The following is a 27236-nucleotide window of genomic DNA, read 5'->3' as shown; positions in this document are numbered from 1 at the left end:
TATACTGAATTATTGTGGTCTAATTGTTGGACATCATCTCAGATTTGCACAGTAAAGTACATTTACGAGAAAAGGAATAAGGAAATAACAGGCTGATTACCTTTTGATTATTTTTTTTAAAGTAATGCAGCAAATGGTATTTCAATGTGTTAATGCAACAGTTTTTCTTTTCTCAGATTGGCAGCTTATTGCTGTCACCTTTCTCTAACTCAATTTAGCAAAATTCGAATCTACCGAATAGCTGCAATGAAATTGGTTCCTCAGGAAAACTGATGAATCACCTATTGCCAGTGACCAGAAATAAAAGCTGCTGCTCACCATGATTTTTTTATGCAATAAATTTTTTTTATGATATAAAAGTATATGATATAAGATACAAAGCAGAAGTGGCAATAGTACTAAAATAACAAATACATTTACTGATTCATCCCAATAGTGAAAAAATAGTAAATGGTTCAATTTCTGTGACAGTAATTTATAATATTTTCTCTCAGTAAACGATAATTACTATTCTCAGCTTAATAGATCAAACATAGACATCATTTATTATATTATTAATTCTAAACATTTTCTAATTATACACATATATTTACATCCAAATAAATTTAGTTTTCTTTCAGATAACACGTTGTTAAAGAGTTGGCGATGGCATCAAAAAAATAAAATTCACATAATTTATAATTTATTCACTAAAACTTTAGTTAAAAGGTTAAAAAAGGAAAAGCAGGAAGAATGTTTTTTAATGATTGCTGAGACAATAACTACTCTAGCGGATATCTTAGCAGATGCAAAATAGATTTTAAAGTCAAGTAATATTTGAAAATCTGAGCTTTAAAAAATAATAGAAATATAACAGCTATTTGAGCCTAAGATAGTTATAAAATAGGTATAATAGCTATAAAATTCCATCAAAATTAATATTCATTAATGGTTTGTCATATCAAGTAGATGGGTTAATATCATCAAAAATAAATACTAAATTACAGAAATTATTAATGACAGGGAAGACAAATCAACGTCAGCCAGTATCGGGTGTTAGATTGATGATCTAGTTATGAGCAGTTGGTTGGATGGTTCAAGAACCTGAAATGGTCCAAAGTAAAACAATTTAATCTTCTGAAGGGGTTTAAGACCCTCACGTTTTCCAGATTATACGATCATCTAACATAAGCCTTCCATTACTGTCTTGGAGAACTTAACAAACTCTTTAATACGAAGGAAATCCTTCACCTGCCACATGAAGCAAGAACAGTATCCTTTACTCCAGGGACCACAATACTGAGCTGGGCCTTCCCAAGCTGTTAGTCCAAATACCTTCAATTGTCATCAGCAAAAGGCTGCCCATGGAACCATCTGAAGACCTCATCACCAAAACGTTATCAAAGAGAATGACACCTGGAAGTTCTCCGAGAGATCACATGCACTCAAGTGAAGCAGAAGTATTGGAGATATTAAAGAAGGAGCTGGTTATGACACAGGGACATAGACAGTAACCTGAAAAATGGTAAGCAAATTGGAGAGAAGTTCAAGAAATGGGCGGACTTGTACTGCAATTATGCATTGAGACATCATCCGAGATCATGTGTTCAAATTCCAAAATTGGATTTATGCAAATTTACATTAGATTAATTGGTGAATGTTTGATATCAAAGGTTCAATATTGTGGATTTCAGTGCTACATTTTGGACAAGTAAAGTCAGCATCAGACAAGTAATTACTTTGAATACAATAATAACAAAAAACATGCTTACAACCGATTATATGAGGCATAGTTGGCCAATCACCACAAATCGCACATTCTTTACAGTGGATTGATAGTGTGCCGTCATTATGATGGAGATGACTTACAGGAAGAAACCACGATGAAACAACTACTTTCAGTTTTCTGGTATTAATCAGTGGCAGAAGAAATATTAAGAATTCAGCAAATCCATGCCATAACAGTTCGCGATTCATATATTCAAAGCCAACTTGGCGAACACCTTGCGGTCTGCAGAAAACAGCTCTGATTCCTAGAAGTCTTTCTGGAAAAGTAGCAAATCTACCCCTCTGAAGAAAGATGAGAAAATTCAGTAGTCCAGCAACTCTTAAAAGTCCAGTTATAAAAGTAATGGAATATTTAAATTTGTGGATAACCGACTCTGGGGAACGATTACTAAATAAATCATGGGCTCTCTCTTGCAGCCATTTCCCCCCAATGGCTAATAATGCATACCATAGCTTTTGACGTTTACTCATTGGTTTGTACTTTTGTCCCTGGGACAAGTCATTTTTATATCTGATGTTCAGAAGTGCCTGACCAACTGTTGCATTTTGAGAATAGATGGTAAATCTCCATAGTAAAAATTGCAGAAATGCTCTCAGTTCTGGTTCAAAGTTTGTAAGCAAGCCAGGTTTAAAACATTGGAAACACTGGGCAAATTGGGACCAAATGAGCTGTTCTAAGGCTCTATCCAGTTCAAAAGCATCTAGCTGGCTTATTCTTAAAACTGGAGTTAGGGTATCCAAATGGTCTTCCATAAATGGCATCTAGTGAAAATAGAAACAAAGAGATGAAAATTTGATGCTTTACTATTATTATAAACAGAAACTTCATTTGTTCAGGTGCAAAGACTAATGCCATAGAATAGTCATAAACAGAATGTAATATAAACAAATCGTAAAGTTGAAAATTATGTAAGAAATAAGTCACCTGGTAAGTAATGTGTGAGTAAGTTACAAAGTGTTTTCTTTTTTTGGGAGTGGTGGTTGAATGAAGAGTGTATAAGAGGTTGGAAGTTGAAAATGTACATCAGTGTGCTTTTATTAATTACGCTTAGTAGAAAGTGTTAATTTTTTTAAATCACATTTTGTCTAATGTTTTCAATGTCAATTGTGTTCATTTTTTCTCTACACTACGCTAGAAGCTAAATGATAAGAAAGTAATTAATGAAATAAATGCAGTTTCAAATCCCCCCCAAGTACTGCCCTGAATGGGTGAAAAGCTAAGTGTATTTCAAACCCATGCTTCCCAAAAACCGAAGACCGAAGTGATCGGTGGAAAATCCTAGGTAGACAAATGTGCTGGAGAAACTCAGCGGGTGAGGCAGCATCTATGGAGCGAAGGAATAGGCGACGTTTCGGGTCGAGACTCTACTTCAGGCTGATGTCGGGTGGGACGGGGGCGGGAAAAAGAAAGGAATAGGCAGAGACAGCAGGCTGTGGGAGAGCTGGAAAGGGGGGGGGGGAGGGGGAAGGAAGGAGAATGCAAGGACTACCTGAAATTGGAGAAGTCAATGTTCATACCGCTGGGGTGTAAACTACCCAAGCGAAATATGAGGTGTTGCTCTTCCAATTTGCAGTGGTACTCACTCTGGCCCAGGACAGAAAGGTCGGATTCGGAATGGGAGGGGGAGTTGAAGTGCGGAGCCACCGGGAGATCAGGTTGGTTATTTCGAACTGAGCGGAGGTGTTGGGCAAAGCGATCGACAAGCCTGAGCTTCGTCTCACCGATGTAGAGCAGTTGCCACCTGGAACAGGGGATGCAATAGATGAAGTTGGAGGAGGTGCAGGTGAACCTCTGCCTCACCTGGAAAGACTGCTTGGATCCTTGGATGGAGTCGAGGGGTGAGGTAAAGCGACAAGTGTAGCATTTCCTGCGGTTGCAAGGGAAAGTACCAGGGAAGGGGGTGGTTTGGGTGGGAAGGGACGAATTGACCAGGGCGTTACGGAGGGAACGGTCTCTGCGGGAAGCAGAAAGGGGAGGATTGTGACCACTCATGACGACTAATTGCTATGCATCAGTAAATCAGTAATAATAGCAAACAAACCTAATAAAAGATAGGGTACACAAAATTGCTGGAGGAACTCAGCGGGTGCAGCAGCATCTATGGAGCGAAGGAAATAGGCGACGTTTCGGGCCGAAACCCTTCTTCAGACTGATGGGGGGTGGGGAAAGAAAGAAGGAAAAAGGGGAAGAGGAGGAGCCCGAGGGCGGGCGGATGGGAGGGTGGGAGGAGACAGCTAGAGGGTGAAGGAAGGGGAGGGGACAGCACAGGCTAGCCAAATTGGGGGAATTCAATGTTGATGCCATAGGGGCGCAAGGACCCCAGACGGAATATGAGGTGCTGTTCCTCCAATTTCCGCTGTTGCTCACTCTGGCAATGGAGGAGACCCAGGACAGAGAGGTCGGATTGGGAATGGGAGGGGGAGTTGAAGTGCTGAGCCACCGGGAGGTCATGTAGGTTAAGGCGGACCGAGCGGAGGTGTTCGGCGAAACGGTCGCCCAACCTACGCTTGGTCTCACCGATGTAAATTAGCTGACATCTAGAGCAGCGGATGCAGTAGATGAGGTTGGAGGAGATACAGGTGAACCTTTGTCGCACCTGGAACGACTGCTTGGGACCTTGAATGGAGTCGAGGGGGGAGGTGAAGGGACAGGTGTTGCATTTCTTGCGGTTGCAACGGAAAGTGCCCGGGGAGGGGGTGGTGCGGGAGGGAAGGGAAGAATTGACGAGGGAGTTGCGGAGGGAGCGGTCTTTGCGGAAGGCAGACATGGGGGGAGATGGGAAGATGTGGCGAGTGGTGGGGTCACGTTGGAGGTGGCGGAAATGGCGGAGGATTATGTGTTGTATTTGCCGGCTGGTGGGGTGAAAGGTGAGGACCAGAGGGACTCTGCCCTTGTTGCGTGTGCGGGGATGGGGAGAGAGAGCAGTGTTGCGGGGTATGGATGAGACCCTGGTGTGAGCCTCATCTATGGTGGCGGAGGGGAATCCCCGTTCCCTGAAGAACGAGGACATTTCCGATGCCCTGGTATGAAATGTCTCATCCTGGGAACAGATGCGGCGTAGGCGGAGGAATTGGGAGTAAGGGATGGAGTCTTTACAGGGGGCAGGGTGGGAAGACGTGTAGTCCAGATAGCCATGTGAGTCAGTGGGTTTATAATGTATGTGCCATGTGAGTCAGACTAATAAAAGATATCTATTTACAGACATTTACCAAAATTATGCAATGATGAAGGATTTATATAGCTCCTTAACATATCCGTTTCAATTGTGTCAAATTGCTTTACAAGCAATGAAAATACTTTGAACTGCAGTCAACATTGTAACAGAAGAAACATATCAGGCAATGCAGACACGACAACCTCCCATAAACAGCAGTATAATAAGCATGAGATGAACTGTTTCATTAACCAATGTTTAGTGAGGGATAAATATTGGCCAGGTTACCCAGTAGAACTTCTGTACTCTTTAGTTATATAAATTCACTTAGTAGATTGAATCTTAATTCAGTATCTCATTCAAAACAGGGCTTTAGTTTAACATCTAATCTAAAAACCAATATCTCTGACTGGACAACACTTTTCCAGTACTGTACTGAAGTGCCAGCCTTGATGAATATTGTTTTTTTTAAATCAACCGATAATTTTAAGATTAGTCATAGCTTTACAAAATAGGTGCACAACCTTTTATCCGGAGTTCCGGAAACCGAAAAGCTCTGAAAATCGGACATTTTTTCCAGGATGTCGTCTGCACACCAAAGCTCGCGTTTGGCGCCAAACTTGACCCGAAACGACACCCACGGTCAACCCAGGTCTGTACTACTGTAGCGGCTGCCTCCTCCCCGGAGACTGGGGAGACACTTAAACATCTGTAAATCATTGCTTAAATGTTAGTCAGTTAGTTTGGAGGGCTTTTATGTGAAGGGGGGGGGGGTGAAGGGGGAAACTTTAATTCCTAGTCCCCTACCTGGTCGGAGAGGCGGGGAGCGGGCAATGCCTTACCGGGTCGCCGTGCAGTAAGCTCCGGAGCGCTGTAGCCGCTGACTCCCAACATCGCGGATCTGGGGCTGCGGGCGTCCGGCTGCGGGCCGTGCCGGTTGTAGCTCCGACCCCGGCAACTCTACCCCTGGCTGCGCGGCGCTCCAAATCCAGTGCGGCCCGCGCCCGCAGCCCCAGCTCCGCGATGTTGGGAGTCGGCGGCCACAGCGCTCCGTAGCTTACCGCACGGCGACCCGGTAAGGCATTGCCCGCTCCCCGCTGGTATCCCAGCGCTGCGACGCTGCTGACTCCCAACTTTTAAATTTTGTTCAGGGGTATTAATTGTGAATCCAGTGGTATCTTAACAGGAAACAAGGATGACACCCAGCCTTATTCACTAATACTCATACATCTCCATCCATAAAGCTAATTCAGATTAATTTAAGGGGTGGGAGATTGCAACCTTCACGTGGTCCGCCCTGTTTCGACGAATGCAATCAACCTGGTGTGCACAATCAAGTAAGATCAAATAGAACAAGTTGTCCTACAACTTTAGGCTGTTCACGCCATACACAAGAAGAAGTTTAATTTAACAAAAAATCTTCTTCATCACGAATCAAATGCTTGCTATTGGTAAAAATATGAATAAAACTCATATTTAAGCTATTGTAGAAGATATGAGAAGCTACGAGAAGAATAGCACAGTGGTGCAGCAATATAGTTGCTGCCTTACCGTGCCAGAGACCCGGGTTCGATCCTAACTATGGGTGCGGTTTGCATAGAGTTTAAACGTTCTCCCTGTGACCATGTCAGTTTTCTCCAGGTGCTCTGGTTTTCTCCCACATTCCAAAGAAATGCAAGTGTCTGTAAATTGCTCCTGGAGTGAAGGATAAAACTGATGTATGGGTGATTGCTGGTTGGCGTCGACCCGGTGAATCGAAGGCCGTGTTTGCATGCTGTTTCTCTAAACTACACTAAGAAAATCTTATTTTCAGGTGCAAGGACCCAAGCAGTCCAGGTGAGGCAGAGGTTCACCTGCACCTCCTCCAACCTCATCTATTGGATCCGCTGTTCCACGTGTCAACTGCTCTACATTGGTGAGACCAAGCGTAGGCTTGGCGATCGCTTCGCCCAACACCTCCGCTCAGTTCGCATTAACCAACCTGATCTCCCGGCGGCTCAGCACTTCAATTCCCCCTCCTATTCCGAATCCGACCTTTCTGTCCTGGGCCAGTTAGTACCACCGCAAATTGGAGGAGCAGCACCTCATATTTCGCTTGGGTAGTTTACACTCCAGCGGTATGAACATTGACTTCTCCAATTTCAGGTTGTCCTTGCTTTCTCCCTCCTTCCCCTTCCCTTCCCAGCTGTCCCACATCCTACTTTCTCCGCCTCTTCCATTCTTTTTCCCGCCTCCCCCACATCAGTCTGAAGAAGGGTCTCGACCCGAAACATCGCCTATTCCTTCGCTCCATAGATGCTGCCTCAGCCGCTGAGTTTTTCCAGCATTTTTGTCTACCTTTAATCTAATTTACTAATCACTTAATGCTATGGATTTTTTTAATGCTGTCGTATTTACCTTTGGTTGTTAAATGATATTGGCATTATTGGGCGAGGATTAAATCAGTACCATGATGAAGAAATACACTCTTAGGCTAAGATTTCAACTAGTGTCACAGAAATTGTATTTTAAAGGTTTGAAACCATTGATGAGATAGAGGTAAAAGAGATTTACTGTTCAGTCCATATCTATGAAGCAAGGAAACCAATTATTGAAATGAACAATTCAATTAAATTCTCCTGGTATGAAATTCAAGGTGCTGCATAATTATTACATTTAACAATTTGAAATAATATAGCACTACATCTAAATAAAGGTGCTTAACACATTTAAATTTTCAAAGCTTCAAGCTTTGGAAAAGTCAGTTTTCTGACATTTTGTAGGTCTTTCACGATATTCAAACCACCTCTAGGAATATTAGCAGATGAAATTGCTTACCAAGCTACTGAAGCACAGAATGTCAAAGAAATGGATTTTGTGGTGCAGGAGAGTTGAGGAAGAAAGTTTCTGGACAACAAGCAGCACCCATGCCAATGGCGGTGATGAGAAATCCGAATGAGTAAGAACACTAGGATGGAAGAAAGGCAAATAACACACGTCACAGGAAAATAAATGTATATAAATAGGTATAAATTAGAGGCTTTATGGGTTTAAATTTAAAACATAACCAATGCAAACCTCAATGAAGCCTAAGGTCACCATTGTTTTTAATTTGCTTTGGGTCAAGTGAGGTAGCCAGACTCTACAAGGGAGAGAAGGGTCTCGACCCAAAACGTCACCCATTCCTTCTCTCCAGAGATGCTGCCTGTCCTGCTGAGTTACTCCAGCATTTTGTGTCTACCTTCTACAAGGAAGGCACATATTTAGAAAGGAAACAGTTTCATATTTTACCTACTTCTCTTCCAGCTACTTCCAGGCATTTACTTGGGTAGATTTACTTTATAAAGAGCTGTTCCTGTCAACTCCAACATAAGCTCATAAGCTAATTGTTTTATTACCAGACTCGACCCAAACTTGACATACATATCCAGGACTTTTTAGGTTTGGGTTAGGCAGCTGGGCTTGAGTTTGTAATTAGTATTACATTTCAATTAGTATTACATTTTAGAAATTGTATATATTCGAATCCTCAAGCAATCATCAGATTTGATTGCAAGCTGCAAGTGCATTTTTTAAATGTAAACATAAGAAAGCTTGCATCAAATGTTCAAGAGTCTTATTAAAATCCTTGCAATTCATGCACAACTAATTGACTTCTGTCATCACTAAAACCTTGTTGCTATAACAACAAAAAAGTTACTCATCAATTTTTAAACTTCCAGAACAATAAAAAACCATGTTTGGCAATAATCGTTAATTAATTATTCTCCCACATTATACTGAATAATTATCCACAAATTCCATGAATGAACGAAGGGCAGATATTAAATTTACTTACTATTCTACAACACGACAGCATTTATACAGGGCGCCTCGTTTTCTTTTTGATCTTGTGCTTTTACAGCAAAAAGAAGATTCCTGAGAGACTGGTTCTGATCCACAATATTTTTGTTTGCAGACCATTTAAGAAACAGCAATGAGAGGAAAGTATTTGAATGCTTCCATGTGGAATACAACCCCAATTTCAAAAAAGTGTAAGTACCATCAAGGAAAATTATTTGGTTGTTTATTAAGGTGTGTTACTTCTAGCTAGATTCATTACTTGCTACTATGGAAAAGTAATTGAATATTTTATGGCATTTAATATGTTTTTCTCTCAATGCAGTTATTGAGTAGTTAACAAATTATGAATTGTTGCAGAAATTAGCAGCCCGATTGCCAAGATCATCTCTTTCCATCGGTTTGTACCTTTAGAAAATCTCTTTTTCCCTTCCCAGAAGTACAACTATTTTAGAATCAAATCATTTTTTGGTAAAATAAAATCCCCTACTGGCTCAATGATTTTTCATTAAAATAAAATTTTCAGAATGTTTACATTTCACCAACTTTTAAGTAGAATTGTAGACCTTATGTAATCTACACAAAGCAAATACCATATTTGTGGATTTCTATGTCATTTATATATCTGCATTTCAGAGCTGTAGTAACTACAAGCTCCAGCAACAACACTGATCTTTTTTTATTTATTTTTTTTATTTATTAGAAGTAGACATATTATAAAATGTAGTTACATATTATAGTAAAAAAACTTTTCATATACATCAGTCATACATTATTAAAATTTTCCATTATCAATTACTTCTGCTTCTAGTGTTTTTATTTTTTATAGAAAGAGGGAAAAAGAGAGGGTAGAAAGTTACAAATAAAAAAGAAAGCAAAAAAAAAACACAACAGAAAAACAAGGGAGGTGGAATGGGTTACCTGTAATACATCAATGGAGATAGGTTCGTAGGTTATAAAGTATAGCTTTTCATCTATTCCTGAGTTCAAGTTTCAGTTGGGTCCTCGTGCTGTGCCAATCTATCCCTTCAGATAGTTAATGAATGGAGCCCAAATGTTATGGAAAAGATCTTGTTTGTCCATTAAGACAAGTCTAATTCTTTCTAAGTATAGGGTCTCTGACATTTCCGTAATCCACATTTTAATTGTGGGGGTTGTAGGGCCTTTCCAAAATTTTAATATTAATTTTTTTCCGGTTATTATACTGTAGTTGAGGAAATTTCTTTGGTTTGTTGTGAGTGTTAAGCTTTGTTCTGATATTCCAAGTATTATTAATTTTGTGTCTGGGTCCAGTTTTGTATTAATAACTTCTGAAGTTATTTCAAAAATATCAGTCCAGAAATGTTTAAGTTTTATACAGTTTGCAAACGTATGTGTTAAATTAGCCTCTAAATGTAGACATTTATCACAAATAGGAGAGATTTGTGGGAAGATTCTATTTAGTTTTATTTTAGAGAAGTGTAGTCTATGTAAGACCTTGAATTGCAACACTGATCTTGAATATATATATATGTATTTCACAACCCATATTAATTAGAACAGTAATTCACTGTGGGAACAGGAACTTCCCCAGATATATTTTTCCCTCAATGCAGTTATTGAGTAGTTTACAAATTATGAATTAATACATTTTATTTGGGAGCATATTATTGACAGAAACCTATCAATAGTAATGTGGCTATTGTCAGGAGCTTGTCAATATTAATGTAGTTATGATTTAGAGATCACACAGATGTACGGCAGTCAGAACGATGTTTCCCACAGGCTTCTATCAATAGCTACATTTCTATTGACAAGCTCCCAGGATGTACTTGGGGATCTATTACCATCAGAGTTTTCTGTCAATAGTTTTTCCTTTAAAAAAAACACATTTAAATTTTCAAAGCTTCAAGCTTTGGAAAAGTCAGTTTTCTGACATTTTGTAGGTCTTTCACGATATTCAAACCACATAAACAACCAGTAATTTCAGCAGATTTATGTAGGAAAAATAAGCACTTCTTAAGGTTATTGATGGTATTAAGCCAAAGATTCGGCTGACAGAATAGTTGTTACAGAAACTACACTGCCTAGATAGGCACTGCTTACCATCCAAACAAATTCCATCAATTCCATGTGTTAGATGGAAATGCTTCTAATACCAAAGATAGACACAAAATGCTGGAGTAACTCAGTGGGATAGGCAGCCACCTTGATTTCAAGAAGGAAACAAACAATAAAGATGCATTGTTGAAATTGTGTCAAATATTATTGTGATATAAAAAGTTCATAAATTATAGGAGTAGAATTAGGCCATTCGGCCCATCGAGTCCACCCTCAGGGCTCGAAATTAACGGTTGCCCGGGTGCCAATGGCAACTTACAGCTCCGCCGGGCAACCGAAAAGCCATGCCATTTTGCACGGCTTGGCAAGCAACCGGGACACCTGCCCGCCATCCGTGTCCGGGTCTCAGCTCTCGGCGCTAGCTCTCGGCTCGGCCCTCGGCTCTCCGCTAGCTCTCGGCTCTCCGCTCGGCGCTAGCTCTCGGGTCTCCGCTCTGCTCTAACTCTCGGCTCTAGCTCTCGGCTCTCCGCTAGCTCTCGGCTCTCCGCTAGCTCTCGGCGCTCGGCTCTAGCTCTCGGCTCTAGCTCTCGGCGCTCGGTTCTAGCTCTCAGGTCTCCGCTCGGTGCTCGCTCTCGGCGCTAGCTCTCGGCTCGGGTCGCGAGTCTCCGCTCGGCCGAGCACATCATCGGCCGTGGTTGTGCGCATGTGCGGCCCTGCACATGCGCACTGCCATGGCAACTGGTCGGCGTCGGCCACTTTCTCACCCCCTTTGCATTGTGGGAGCTCTGGCCATCATTGCTGTCCAGTCGCTGCCTCACCACGACCGCTGAAAAACAATGCAGAATCACTCCCTGGAGCTGCAGTAACTCCCCGGAGTAACTCTTGCTTCTTGGTTTCCTGATCCTCCAAAAATATTCGAAATGGAATTTAAATTGGTGGACCCACCACCACCAAACTCCAAACTCTGAAAAATAACAGTCTATTGCATTTTATCTGTTTATTTATTGTGTGTATATATATGATCTATAGTATATAGACACACTGAACCTTTATCTCCTGTTCTGTATTATGTTTACATATTCTGTTGTGCTGCAGCAAGCAAGAATTTCATTGCCCTATCTGGGACACATGACAATAAAACTCTCTTGACTCTTGACTTGTACTTAAGCAAAAAAGGTTTCTTGGGGAAAAAAAAGCTACCTTAAATTTAGTTGCGTTTGGTTGGTACCTATGGTAGGGTGAATACTATTCCATGCTTTAATTGTGCGGGGGAACTCCATGGAGCAGCCAGCATCTCTGGATTGAAAAGATTGGGTGACGTTTCGGGTAGAAACCCTCCTTTACATTTCCTCTGGTTTTAGTGTTTTTAGTTTAATTTAAAGATACAGCATGGAAACAGGCACTTCGGCCCACCGAGTCCACGCCGACCACCGATCACCCGTACTCTAGTTCTATCCCACACATCAGCAACGTAAGTCAAGAGTGTTTTATTCTCTCACATCCCAGTTAGAACAATTAAATACTTACTTGCAGCAGCACAACAGAATATGTAAACATAGTACCTGTACTCTGTAAACAATGTTATAAACGAGAAAACAAAACTCCATACAGACAGCTCCCATATTCAGGATCAATTCCAGGTCACTGGCAATTTTAGGCAGCAAATTTATGGCCAATGTACTGCCCCAATAGCCTTGAACTGAATTAAAACATACAGTAGCTGTAAAGGGGGACATAGCATCACTTAGAGATTTAAGACTGAAAATGGATAGTTTTTTTTTAGTAACTAAAGTTATCAACGTATAATTTTTTGTGTGTTGGAAAATACTTGTGGACTTGCTGCCTCACACGCCAAATATCTGTGTTCAATCCTGTTCTCGGGCACTGTCTGTGTTGAATTTGCACATTCTCCCTGCAAGCATGTGGGTTTCCTCCCACATCCCAAAGATGCATTGGCATTTGTAGGTTAACTTGTCTCTATAAAATTGCCCCTAATGTGCAGGGAATGGGTGAGGAAAGTGGGATAACAGAACTTGTGTGAATGAGTAGCCGAAAATGCTGGAGAAACTCAGCAGGTGAGACAGCATCTATGGAGCGAAGGAAATAGGCGACGTTTCGGGTCGAGACCCTTCTTCAGACTGATGTCGGGAGGGGTGGGGGGCGGGAAAAAGAAAGGAAGAGGCGGAGACAGTAGGCTGTGGAAGAACTGGGAATAGGAGGGGAAGGAGGGAGAAAGCAAGGACTACCTGAAATTGGAGAAGCCAATGTTCATACCGCTGGGGTGTAAACTACCCAAGCAAAATACGAGGTGCTGTTCTTCCAATTTGCGGTGGGCCTCACTCTGGCCATGGAGGAGACCCAGGACAGAAAGGTCGGATTCGGAATGGGAGGGAATGTTGAAGTGCTGAGCCACCGGGCGATCAGGTTGGTTATTGCGAACTGAGTGGAGGTGTTGTGCGAAGCGATCGCCAAGCCTGCGCTTGGTCTCACCGAGGTTGATCATACGCTGAATAACCATATTTTTGTTTGGAATTGGAAAGAGATAACAGAAATTGCATTCATTGCAATGTGTAAAAAGAGTTGAGATACTGTATTATAATTTTGCTGCATGTCATTGTGGTATATCATGTCTTGATTGGTGAATATGTTTAGTTTGTGACTTTATTTGAAGCAGAAATAATATGTGAATGCTTCATTGACCATAATTCCGACCGGTAACTACGCACTTCGTCCGAGCACATTATCGCACGCGTCATGCAAGCCATCTTAAATGACCACCTAAACTGTGATTTGGCAACCTAAAAAGCAGCCGAGCTTGCCCGGCTGGCAACAGGGAAAAAAAGTTAAGCGAGAGCCCTGACCCTGCCATTCAATCATGGCTGATCTCTCCCATTTACCTGCCTTCTCCCCAAAAACCTTGACCCCCATTCTAATCAAGAATTTGTCTATAGCTGCCTTAAACATATCCACTGACTTCGCCTCAAAAGCTCTCTGTGGCAATGAGTTACACAGATTAACCACCCTCCTCACCCCCTTTCTAAAAGGGTGCCCTTTAATGCTGAGGCTATGACCTATGTTCCTAGACTCTCACACCTGTGGAAACATCCTTTCCACATCCACTAAGCCTTTCATTATTCTGTAAGTTTCAATGAGGTCCCCCCCCTCAACGTTCTAAACTCCAGCGAGTAGAGGCCCAGTGCTATCAAACACGCATCATATGCTAACCTACTCATTCCTGGAGTATGAATTTAGGGACAGCTTTTTCCAACCAGCTTCAACAAAGGTAATTTAAAGGTGACCTATTGTTTTCAATCATCGGTTAAATATGGATATTAACAGACTTGAAGGTGTATGCAATAGTTTAATTTTATTGATGCAATGAGCATGATCACTCCATGAAATTTTACATAGTTATAGATTAAAAAAAACGTAAAAAGCCGATTCCCAGAATTGATCCTTCCAGCATTTTCATAATTTCTTTAATAGTTAAATACCCTAAATGCCAAAATATTCTACTTACTCCAAATATTTTCTGTTTATTCACTAATCCTTCACAAATAAGAACCCTAATTGTAAGAGATCTCATTTTGTACAACTTTGTGCAACTTTCTGAATACCTTCTGAAAATTCAGATACATCCTGTAGCAATGTTACAAAATTTTGAGATTTTAAAAATCAAGTCTGTAATTTATCCCATCAGATAAAGCATAAAAATAAGTTTAATTTGACACCTAATTCACTTTAATATCTCAAGTATTTAAAGAGTTATGGCCATTTACATACTCGGAAATGAGCATCTTGTTCCCTATTGATTTTCTATGGACATAACAAAAAAGTTGTGATCGTGAACAGTCAAAAGCCCATAACTTTCTTAAAAATTAAGAGAACTGAATGAAATTTTCAGTTATCATAGATTGAAGCATTCTGAAACAAATATAAAATAATCTTACTTGGATGACCTGAAATTAAAGCATATAATTAGTTAGTTACCTAATTGTAGCTAATTTCAGACTTCAATTACTAGATCTAAACATCTATCCATTTCTTAATAAATTATTAACATTTTTAAATAGCCTAAATGTCCAAATAATATTCACAAATAATTCACAATAAAACATGATTTTTAAATCTCATTTACATTAATTTATAGACCAAATGGAAGGAATTCAGTGTTCAATTGCTGTAAATAAATGCCCATTTAAATCAGCTTTCCAGTGGGTCCCTGTGGAACGCGCTGGTTTAGAACGTTCACATTGCGGTAGATTTGTGCCCCAAATGCCGAGAAAAATACTGCGCGATATAATGGGCTCAAATTGAGCTACTCGCAATATTAAATTTTGTATAAAGGGATCTTTAGAAGCCCTTTTTAATGTAAAAATATACAACCTAACTTCTGCTATTTGCTTTATGAGACCCTGCGGGTGCGGGTGGTCGCGGGTTCAGAGATTGATTTTTAAACTACTATAACTATTATACGAGGCCTTTAAACCTAATAATAGCCTTTGCGACGGGGTCTTCCAGCGATTTATCGTTAATAATTAACTAGGCTGAACATCTTCGATTTGAACAGCCTAGAGAAAATCGCGTTTTAAACCCGCCCCCTCTAAACGGCGCCAAAATCGCGCACACCCGCAACGGCAGATTTTCAAAGACGCTTCAGGTAGGCTTTGCAACATACCTACATCCTGTCCATTGGATTCCCTTGACTACCCTGCCATATGCATTCTTGAAAAAAAATCTCCAAAAGGATTTTAATCGCATAACATATGAACTTTGTCCAAATAAATTGTGATTTGCCAAGTGATCTGCAATGATATCTGACATAACCACTGCAACCATCCACATGAAACAGCCTTCTCTCGCCAACTCTATCTAAATACCAAATACCTGCTCCAATGAGAACCATTTCATTATACCTGTCTTTGTACAGAAATGCAAACCTCAACTTTCCCAATGGTTCTATGATTCTCTCTGCAGCCTTGTGGCTCAAAGGAGTTGTTAAAACTTTCATAACCCATACACTTTTATTTAACCAGTCAAATTCTCAGAACAGAATTTAGGAATCATCATCTTCACAGTTCTAACACTGACTGGTCTCTCAATATAAATATTTTCCTTTTAAACTAAGTGAAGCATCATTGCTACTCATAGATGTTAACAAGCATAGGTAGTTGTTTATGTGATGTTTCTACAGCCATCAACCTAGATTTTGCATTAATAAGCTACTTGTGTTGACCTTCGTTTCCTTGGGCAATGGAGAATAACTACAAAATGTTCTTGTTAAAAGTTTAATTCAGAAACCCTAAATTTGCTGTCAGTGGTTCTTCATATCTTATTTAGGTGAACTGTTTAATCCTCTCAGGTACAATCAAGCAGATATCAGATGAACTAATATGAAATTAAGCTTTTGGCAAATAAAAGGTCTGACTGTAAAATGTTTTGTAATGGAGTGTTTTAATAACTCATTATCAACAGAAAAAAAAAATCTAATTATGCATTTGTTGTTATTTCCTTACATGAATATCTCAAAACTTGGGATCCAAAATAACATATTTGAATCATTAGAGTACTCCACTCTTTAATTACCATTAATTACCATATTGAATTACTTGAAGCTTGATTTCCAGTCTATGTGTTTGGATGCCGAGGCAGCTTAAGAGGCCACGAAGTATATTCTTCAACTGATAACCAATTGTTCTCAGAAATAGGACATATCCCATAGCGGAGGTCATTAAATCCTGCAGTGCTTGTTTCTGGTCAGTGTGAAATGTAGCAGTTTACCAAAGACTATAAATTAGCCAAACATTGAACATTTTTAGTAGAGAAAAGCAAGACAGAGTGCTGGAATAACTCAATGGGTCAGGCAGGATAGGCAATGTTTCGGATCAGGATCCTGCTTCAGATTAATTGTTGGGGGGGGGGGGGGGGGAGGAAACATTCATAGAAACATGAGAAAAGAGATGAGGGGTGGGCAAGGCGTAGCAAGAGATAGATAGATACAGATAAAGGTGGGTGGGGGGGGGGGGGTTTATTGGCAGATGGGTGGACAAAGGCGAGATGAGATGAAGAGTGTGAGATAAAGAGAAAAGAGGAATAAATTGTGAAGCTAGAGAAAGGGGGCGGTTTAGTGGGAGAAATCGGTTCACATCCGGTGGGGCACAGGGAAGAGACGGGGAGAAACAAGGAGGGTGGGTGAATTTGGAGAATTCAAAGTTCATTCCAATGGGTTATAAGCTACCCAAGCAGGATATGAGGTGCAGTTCCTGCAGTTTGCATGCGGCCTCATTCTGCTAATGGAGGATGCCCAGGACTAAAAGATTGGTATGGAAATGGGCAGTAGAGAGACCTGGCCTTATTCTTTTCTTCCACATAGAAATTATTTTTCTTTAATTGCATTTTATACATAGCATCAATCTCTTCACATACACTTTTTGATCTGCTCATTTTCTTTTGGGAATTTGTCTAATCTATACAAGGATGACTCTTTATAATTAAATTATATTAAAATTATATTTGCAATTGCAATCCTTGGACGTTTTCACTTTAATCTAGATTCATTCAGGTGACACTAGATCTGAATGTTATCCCTCCTGGTTTGACCTGACTATGTCTTTAAAGGCATTCCACATTGCAGTTGTTTTGTTATATCACTCCATTGCACATTTCCAGTATTTACACTAAGATTGCATATATGTTTATACAAAAGTTGTCTGCTTTGATTACAAAGAATTCAACAAGAGCTTGGAGACTAAGTCTATTTGCGCATGCAATAATTAAAATAAATTGCATCTACTAATCTGAAATACAAAAAATGAAAGAACTTTTTTAATTCTCCCTCCAAGTTAAAATATCAAAGTTTCCAAATTCTGCTTATTGAAAATAAATGTGAAAGGAATTGAATATCAACTAACAGATGTCCTTGTCAAGAGCCAAAATTAATTTATATAATCTGGTTATTAGAATACCAGAATAATGACAAAATCCGGAACAGTAACAAAATACTGCAACATTTAAAAGTGGAGTAAAATTATATATTTATTGTAAAGAATAATATGTATGCTTTCTATATGAAGGCTAGGAATGAGTAGCTCAGCTGGGAATGGAGGTTTCAAAATATTTGTTTAAGAAAAAATAATAGCTGAATCCTATTACTATAATTTTCTCAAGTATCGTCAATATTTCACAGCAATACTCTGGGGAGTCTGAAAATTGATAATGTTCTCACTATTTTCTCCAGGTGGAAAATATTATACAAATTATCTGGCTGGAGGCAAATTGTGCTATTACCCATGCAAACCCTAGTAGAACACAATCTGGTCATTAGAAAATTACTATTACTTTTTTCCTGCTCACAACTAACAAGGCATTTCATGGGTAAAAGAAAATTGACAACAAATTGTCAGGAGAACTGCCTCCTGGAATAGTCTGAAGAAGGGTCTCGACCCGAAGCATCACCCATTCCTTCTCTCCAGAGATGCTGCCTGTCCTGCTGAGTTACTCCAGCTTTTTATGTCTATCTTGGAATATATCAATTGCTTCTAACAACTTTAGAGTAAAAAAAGTATGACTTTTCTCAAGCCAATTCAAAGGCATTTAAGAGAAAGGTGACTTCGATGCTCAACATGAATAATGGGACCAGTGGGCCAGGAAAATGAACCTGAGTATTTCAAGATTTTAACGGAGATGGAAGACTAAGTGACTGGTTGGAAAATGTTAAATAACTTAGAGAGAATGGAGAAAACAAAAATAGAAGTAATCTGGTCACAGAAAAAAGGGCTTTTTTTATAACTTTAGTTTCTATACTGCAATCCCGTATAAACCATTTCTCATTTAAAAAATTCCCCATTCTCATGTTCTTGTTACTAAAGCACAATTCCTGTTACAAACCTTATACCTCAAACACCTTTGTTTGTTCTCTCCCAAACAGATTATATTTTCAATGTTTCCCGCTCATTACGAAGCCTCTGATAATATTGCATTACTTCTCTGATTATATTATAGTGAATTAGTTGAAAAAGTTCAGTAAAAGTACTACAATGGGTAAGCATAATCCCAGTTATGTACAAATGTATAGGAATAATACAATGAAGCAATATACAGGAGTCACCATGTTTTGACACAACTTTTCAAGATCAAGATTCAAGTCTGAAAGTTATTTTAAATGTAGAGTTCCTAACTTCACCATAAAGACCCGTTGTCCTGGTGGCGTTGCAGGGTCGGCCTGGTTAAGCAAAGATGTTGGTGTCCTCCACCATTGCGTGCTGTTGCAGGCGTGTCCAATCCGTACACTCAGCCTCTTGGAACACGCCCAATTCAATCAGGCCCCAGGTTGCTGCTGGGCCTTTAGCGGCCCACTTAACCGATGTTTCAATCTAAAGACATCGACCCGCAAAATGTCGTCCCTTGCCTCAGCTGGCCACTGTTCAGTCTTCGTGCCCTGGGGGCGTCTTCTGCAGCGGACCTCAAAGCATCCAGAGCGTTTTGAGGGCACAAGAGGTAAGACTCCAATCCGCTTACCGGCACCTTTGTTTCTCTATATCTGCCGCCGCTGCCATCTTGAATCTTAACATTTGCAGTTGACCACCTCTGGCGATCCGGCACTGGCCACAACTCTCTCTTCACCCTCCTCTCTTGTATGAGCAGGACTCAGCGGGTTGCCGTAGCGGTGGGTGTACCAGTACTGCTGCAGGGGGAAGGCGAGGCACGACCTCCAATCAATTATAGCCTCCCATTCACAATCTTGCACTCATTTGCATTGTCTGTTTTCTGCATTTCTCTTCCTAAGCCTCCCTGTCACTGCATCTTTTTTCAGTTTTCAAACTGCTCCATCAAAATCTCTCCAAGCAATCATTCTGATTCCTGATATCTTTTACTTGCTCAGTATTTGGTCACAACCACAGTCCGAAAACTATCTTGGTATGTACGCTGACCTAAATTAAATTATTTTAATTTATAAATTTCATATTGCTAAATTTTAAATGCCTTTGAATTGGCTTGAGAGAAGTCAGACTTTTTTTACTCTAAAGTTGTTAGAATCAATTAATATATTCCAGGATAGACATAAAAAGCTGGAGTAACTCAGCCGGTGTCCTCTCCAGTGATTGTTAAATCTCAAAATGTAGGTTTTGGTTCATTATTGTCACATGTACCAAGGTACAATGAAAAGCTTTATTTTGTGTGCTACCCAAACAGATCAGATATACCACACATAGATACAATCAGTTCAAATTCAAGTACAATAGATAGAGCAAAAGGGAAGTTATATAGTGCTGAATATAGTTCTCAGCATTGTAGTGCATCAGTTCCTTAGACAAAGTCCACTGTCCTCAATGGGGGAAAGATGGATGGAACAGTACCAGAGCTTATGGAAGGACCATTCAGAAGACTGACAATGGTGAGGAAGACGCTGTTCCTGACTGAGTCTGAAGGTGCACGCTTTCAAGCTTCCGTACCTTCTGCCGGACGGGAGCTGGGAAAAGAAGGTACACTTCCAAGGCGAGTTAAGTGTAGAGGTGTCAATGGTGGGAAGTCTGTGTGTGTGATGCACTGGGTTACATTAAAAAACTGCATTTTTTTTCAGTTTTGGGCAAAGTTGTTCCCAAGGCAAGCTGTGATGCAACCCGGCACTATGGTTTCTATGGTGCGTCTGTTGAAGTTTGTAAGTGTTACTGGAGACAAGCCAAATTTCCTCAGTCTCCTCAAATATTTAAACATTTAGACATTTAAAGGAGATATTAGGGAAAGGAAGCAAAGTCTCCTGGTGAGAAATAGTAAGATAGATAGATAGAATTTATTACCACACAACCAGGGTCGGTGGAATTTGGGTTGTCAGCAGCGATACAATAATAAAGAAAACACAACCACAATAAAAATGTAACACAAACATCCACCACAGCATTCATCACTGTGGTGGAAGGCACAAAAATTTGGCCAGTCCTCTTCCATTTCCCCCCCGTGGACAGGACCAGAGTCCAGTCAGTCCAGGATCGGCTCTTCCTCACTGGAGACCGCGGCTTTAAGTTGTTGTAGGCCGCAGGCCGGCGGTCGAGATTTAAAGTCTCCGCCGCAGCCAGAAGCACCGTAGACTGCAGGGCCGGCGGTCGAAGCTCCCCTCCAGGGGTGATGGTAAGTCCATGCCGGCCCCGCGGTAGAAGTTGGCCGCGGGCCGGCAGTGATGGCTTCTTCTTCCCCCGGGTCCCCCACGAGGGATCCCGGGCTGTAGACGCCGCCCCAGCTGGAGCTCTGCAGACCGCGACTTCAGGCTGCGACTTCAGGCTGCCGGCTGCCCCAGGCCAGCGAAACGGAGCGCTCCCCTCCAGCGAGCCCCAGCGAGGGCTCACCCGCTCCACAACGAGAGTCCACGCTGCGCCCGCCGCTGAAGTCCCGGGCGCGTCTCCGGGAAAGGCCGCGCCGATCCTTGATGTTAGGCCACGGGGGAGGCGACCTGGAAAAAGTCGCCTCTCCATGGAGGAGGCGACCGAAGCGGTTTCCCCCTCACCCCCCCACACAAACACACAAAGGAACATTAAGCACATACTTTAAAACATACTAAAAAATAATAAAAAGTTGAAAAAACTGACGCGCTGCTGACATGGCTGCTGCCAGAGCAGCGCCCCCTACCAAGATGACCCTGTATTAAAAAAAAACTATTATGAAAGAACAAAACATTTCAGTTATCAATCAATTCATTCATATACCACAGTCCCCTTCACACAGTTTGGGACAAAGAGTCATCATTAATTTATTTGCCTCTGTACTCCACAATTTGTGATTTGTTATTTTTTTTTAAAATCACACGTGGTTAAAGTGCACGTTGTGAGATCTTATTAAAGGGTATTTTCAAACATTTTGATTTCATCATGCAGAAATTACAGCTGTGTTTATACAGTCCCCCCATTTCAGGGCACCATAATGTTTGGGACACATCAATGTTATGTAAATGAAAGTAGTCATGTATAGTATTTTGTTACATTTCCTTTGCATGCAATAACTGCTTGATGTCTGCGATTCATGGACAACACCAGTTGCCGGGTGTCGTCTCGAGTGATGCTGTGCCTGGCCTGTATTGCAGCCATCTTTTATGCTTGTTTTGGGGGCTAGTTCCCTTCAGTTTTCTCTTTGGCATATAAAAGGCATGCTCAATTGGGATCAGATCAGGTGATTGACTTGGCCACTCAAGAATTTACCATTTTTTAGCTTGGGATCATTGTCTTGCTGTAGAATGAACAGCTGGCCAATGAATTTTGAGGCATTTGTTTGGTCCTCAACATGAGGACCAAAGTTGTGCCGATGAAAGTCAAAGAAGCCATTATGAGACTGAGAAACAAGAATAAAACTGTTAGAGACATCAGCCAAACCTTAAGCTTACCTAAATCAACAGTTTGGAACATCATTAAGAAGGAAGAGAGCACTGGTGAGCTTACTAATTGCAAAGGGACCTGCAGGCCAAGGAAGATTTCCACAGCTGATGACAGAAGAATTCTCTCTATAATAAAGAAAAATCCCCAAACACCTGTCCGACAGATCAGAAACACTCTTCAGGCGTCAGGTGTGGCACTGTATATTGAAATGTGCTCTACTGCCTTCTTTATAGCCAAGACAAAGTGTAGATTAGCTGACATAGTCTCTACTTCTCTCACATCGATCCTCACCCAAAACGTCCTCTGGCCATTTCCCACCACAGATGCAACCTGTTGTTATTTGGTTAAAAATGTCTAATGTTTGCATAATTATCTATTATTTTTAAGAAAATAAACTTCAATGTCATCACTTACATAATTTACCAAAAAATGCAAGGTTAATAACATTGATAGACACAAAATGCCGGAGTAACTCAGCAGGACAAGGCAGCATCTCTGGAGAGAAGGTATGAGGGACGTTTCAGGTCGAGACCCTTCTTCAGTGAGAGCCAGGGGCGAAGTAAATTACAGATATGGAAAGGTAAGGTGTGAAAACGACAGATCAAAGTAGACGATGTTCAGGGAAATGTAGAATGGTTCATTGTTGGCTGAGGGGAAGCTGACGAAGCTGGTCTGCCCCAACAGCTGCTGACAACGTTCTACCGCTGCACCACAGAGAGCATACTAACGTATGGCATCTCTGTGTGGTATCTCAGCTGCACGGAGGCGGAGAGGAGAGCTCTTCAGCGCGTCGTCAACAGAGCGCAGAGGATAATCGGGACAGAGCTACCAGCCTTGGAGGGCATCTACCACACGCGGTGCCTCAGGAAGGCCCTCAGCATCCATAAGGACTCATCACACCCCTGCCACGGTCTGTTTCAACTACTTCCCTCCGGCAGACGTTACAAGGCCTTCTACGCCCGAACCTCCAGACTCAGGAACAGTTTTATCCCAAGAGCTATAGCGGCTCTGAACCGGCCCTAATGAGTGCCCCCCCACCCACCCCCTTTGGACAGTCTCCCTCAGATGGTCACGTCAATCAATTCAGCTTGTTTATTTATGTATTGTATTTATTTACCTTTCTTGTACATCAGTGGAGCTGCACACTAAATCTCGTTGCACTGACGTGCAATGACAATAAAAGATATATTATTATTATTATTATTATTAAAACAGTGAAATTATTCAGGAGTACAGTGAGTGAGCTAGTCAGAGAACGTGGGGTGGGGTGGAGAAAGAGGGAAAGCAATAGTTACTTGAAGTTAGATAAGTCCAAGCGAAATCGGAGGTGCTGTTCCACTAATTTTGGCTGGGCCTCACTCTTGACAGTGGAGGAGGCCCAGGACAGAAAGGTCGGTGTGGGAATGGGAGGGGGTGTTGAAGTGTTTAGCAACCGGGAGATCGCTATTGATATGTAATGAAAACCGTATGTAAGTAGGTATGTTGCAAAACCTACCTTAAGCGTCGCTGCAGATCTGTCCCAGCCCGTGTGTGTGATTTTGGCGCCGTTGAGAGGGGGGGGCGGGTTTAAAACGCGATTTTCCCTAGGCTGTTCAAATCGAGCTTGTTCAGCCTTCTTAGTTGCTGATGAAAAATCGCTTGGAGGTTTGTTCGCTGGAGCTATTTTTACATTTAGCGGATTTATTTAATTATTATAGTAGTTTAAAAATTATCCTCCAAACCCGCGACCGCCGACCACGGGCCGGATCTTATACAGGGGACAACGGAAGGTAGGTTGTTTATTTTTACATTAAAAAGCGCTTCTTAAGATCCCTTTATACAAAGTTTTATGTTGCGAGTACAGGTGCACAACCTTTTATCCGAAGATCCAAATAACGAAAACCTCCGAATAGCGGCCATTTTTTCGGTCCTTGAAGAAAGGTCCATGAAAACGTTCACCGAGGGCGGCCCGCAGAAGTGACAGCGGAACCTCCGGTCGGTCCTCGAAGAAAGGGGAACTAAATCCCCATTCATAAAAGAGAAGGTGAGGCTATATTGCGCGGGAGGGTTAATAATTGACAATATGCTGCTGCCTGCCCGCTGAGTTAAAAAGTTCCCACGGTAGACTCACAATACAGTGTATCGTGAGTCTTGCGTGGGAACTTTTTAACTCAGCGGGGCAGGCAGCAGCATATTTTCGCTCCCTTCAGTTTCACCCAACCTACACCGCTCTGCTTCCCGGCCATGTGTGTGACCCCTTCCCTCCCCTCTCCAGCTCCCCGCCCATTGCACCGGCGCGGGGGCTTTGCACTGTCTTCACGTCAGCGATTGCAGCAGGACCGTGCCAGTCACCGGAGACGTCAGGACCAACGGGACACCGACCCCCAGGCCCACCGCAAGCACGGAGATCCCAGAGACCCACAGCCAACAGCAGTCCAGCCCAGCCCAGCCCCGCTCCAACTACAGAGGAACCTGGGTTGCGATGACGGGGCGCAGCTCGGGGCGTCGTAGGGGCCCATCGGGGAGCGGGTCCCTGTTGGTCCTGACGTCTACGGCCACCTGCCATCCTCCGGGAACTGTACCGCCCTTGCAGGAGAGTGGGGTTGTTTGCAGTTGCAGAGGGAGGGGGCAAGGGCAACTCCAGCCCAGCCCCGCTCCAACTCCAGAGGAACACGCTCCCCGTAGGGGCAGAAGCTGATGGTGTGCAAGGTACGTCTTGTTCTTTGGGTGGCGCAGCTCGGGCTGTGGGCAAACTGCCACTTGTCGCCGTAGCGACCCATCGGGGAGCGGATTCCTCTGGAGTTGGAGGGGGAGGGTGGGGTATTGTTCTGTTTGATCGCCCCCTGCTATCCCAGGGACAGGGAGACACAGCGGCTTTTTAGACTGGTGGGCAATCACTTCCAAAGTTCTGCCCACACAGTCAGTACACCTCTCCTACACTGCATTTCATACAAACATTTATTCTGCAAGAAAAAACTACATTGAAGACTCAAACTCGCGACCGAGTTTACTGCCGGGATCAAGGCGCAAACTCGCGACATTGCGGATATGAGCCGAGCACTCTACCACTGAGCCAGCCTTTAAAATCTACGCTAAAAAATGTCCATTCCGAAGACCGACAAATTCTGAATTACGAAAAGTGTCTGGTCCCAAGGCTTTCGGATAAAAGGTTGTGCATCTGTAGCTAATTTGGGGGCCCATTAAATCCCGCAGTATTTTTCTGGGCATTTGGGGCACAAATCTACCGCAATGGGAACGTTCTAAACCAGCGCGTTCCACAGGATCCCACCCGAAAGCTGATTTTAATGGCCATTAATTTACAGCAATTGAACACTAAATTCCTTCCATTTGGCCTATAAATTAATGTAAATGAGATTTAAAAATCATGTTTTATTGTGAATTCTTTGTGAATGTTATTTGGACACTTAGGCTATTTAAAAATGTTAATCTTTTCTTAAGAAATGGATAGATGTTTAGATCTAGTAATTGAAGTTTGGAATTAGCTACAATTGGGTAACTAACTAATCATATGCTTTAATTTCAGGTCATCCAAGTAAGATTGTTTTATATTTGTTTCAGAATGTTTCAATCTATGATAACTGAAAATTTCATTCAGTTCTCTTAATTTTTAAGAAAGTTATGAGCTTTTGACTGTCCACGATCACAGCTTTTTTGTTATGTCCATAGAAAATCAATAGGGTGATTTCACGAAAGGTCACTGGATCATAGATCCTCACCCATGTGACCGCAAAATTTAACTGGGGTACAAACGTCACTTCCAGTACATGTTATTGATGCTAGAAACGTGTACTTTCAAACCTGTTAAAAACCGCGAAAACGGTTAGTTTTTGAGCTGTAAATAACTGTGCCAGTCGGGGTGACCGCGAGGCACAGTTATCTTACTTTAGAGTCCAGAAGATAAAGAAAAACGAAGGTAAAGACAAGAGAGCGCTGAAGGGGAAATAACAGCGGAAGTTGTTGGCCGTGCAGATATAAAGATCGAAAATATCGGGATTTATCGCGTTTGCTCGCTGCATTTCATCAAAACTAAGGCATTATTGATGTTTTGATGAAATGCAGTGAGCAAACGCGATAATTCCCGATATTTTCGATCTTTATATCTGCACGGCCAACAACTTCCGCTGTTATTTTCCCTTCAGCGCTCCCTTGTCTTTACCTTCGTTTTTCTTTATCTTCTGGACTCTAAAGTAAGATAACTGTGCCTCGCGGTCACCCCGACTGGCACAGTTATTTACAGCTCAAAAACGGGCCGTGTTCGCAGTTTTTAACAGGTTTGAAAGTTCGCGTTTCTAGCATCAATAACATGTACTGGAAGTGACGTGTGTACCCCAGTTAAATTTTGCGGTCACGTGGGTGAGGATCTATGATCCAGTGACCTTTCGTGAAATCACCCTATAGGGAACAAGATGCTAATTTCCGAGTATGAAAATGACCATAACTTTTTTAATACTTGAGATATTAAAGTGAATTAGGTGTCAAATTAAACTTCTTTTTATGCTTTATCTGATGGGATAAATTGCAGACTTGATTTTTTAAATCTTAAAATTTTGTAACATTGCTAGTATAAGCATGCAAAACCGATTTGTGACAAACATTGTACGGCAGATAGGCCTTGGGTTAATTTAACGTTCTTTTTCATTGAGAATCAGACAATCGCTGAGGCCTTCCGTGCACCAGCGAGATAGAGCAAGTTGTGTGAAGAAGGTAAATTGCATATGCCCTGAAATGCATCTACAAGACATCAGACAAGTGTTTACGGTTTGCAAGGACGTTACCTGCTGCTGCCGACGCCGCGGGAAGGCGAGTCGCACTTTGGAATTCTCGCGGAGCAAGCCAGAAGCTCGCGGGGGTCACGTGCGCGTCGGTTTGCAGACGTAAACACCGGCGGTCGCAGAAGCGTGCTTGGTGACCTTTGGCATTAAATGCCACCCAATTAACGCAAAACTTGCCCCTTTTCTTGCTTTCTGTTGCATTGGCTGTGAATTGCTTCCCCAAATGCAGGCGGCGGCGGCGGCGGTGACGCATTCAAGTTTAGAGCGCGGCTTCTCGAGCGGCCTTGTGCACGGGCGAGCGCGCGGAAGCGGCTGTCGCGCGA

The 27236-nt window shown here is 41.9% G+C and overlaps 1 protein-coding gene across 2 annotated transcripts; it reads right to left on the bottom strand.

The window, feature by feature from the left end:
• Window positions 1-27236, bottom strand: pex2 (peroxisomal biogenesis factor 2). 2 transcript variants are annotated; one of them, XM_033019254.1, is made up of 3 exons: window positions 26917-27236; window positions 7740-7869; window positions 1-2529 (listed from the first exon to the last, which is right to left on the bottom strand). In XM_033019254.1, exon 3 carries the CDS (start codon window positions 2527-2529, stop codon window positions 1621-1623), a length of 909 nt encoding a protein of 302 aa, XP_032875145.1. In that variant the 5' UTR covers window positions 7740-7869; window positions 26917-27236; the 3' UTR covers window positions 1-1620. The 2 variants fall into 2 exon arrangements, with proteins under 2 accessions (XP_032875145.1, XP_032875146.1); XM_033019255.1 differs by lacking the exons at window positions 7740-7869; window positions 26917-27236 and adding an exon at window positions 3002-3007.

This window comes from Amblyraja radiata, chromosome 4 (genome assembly GCF_010909765.2).
Source record: "Amblyraja radiata isolate CabotCenter1 chromosome 4, sAmbRad1.1.pri, whole genome shotgun sequence".
NCBI lineage: Eukaryota > Metazoa > Chordata > Chondrichthyes > Rajiformes > Rajidae > Amblyraja > Amblyraja radiata.
The sequence above is the reverse complement of the archived record's forward strand: the minus strand, read 5'-3'. Positions and strand labels throughout refer to the sequence as shown.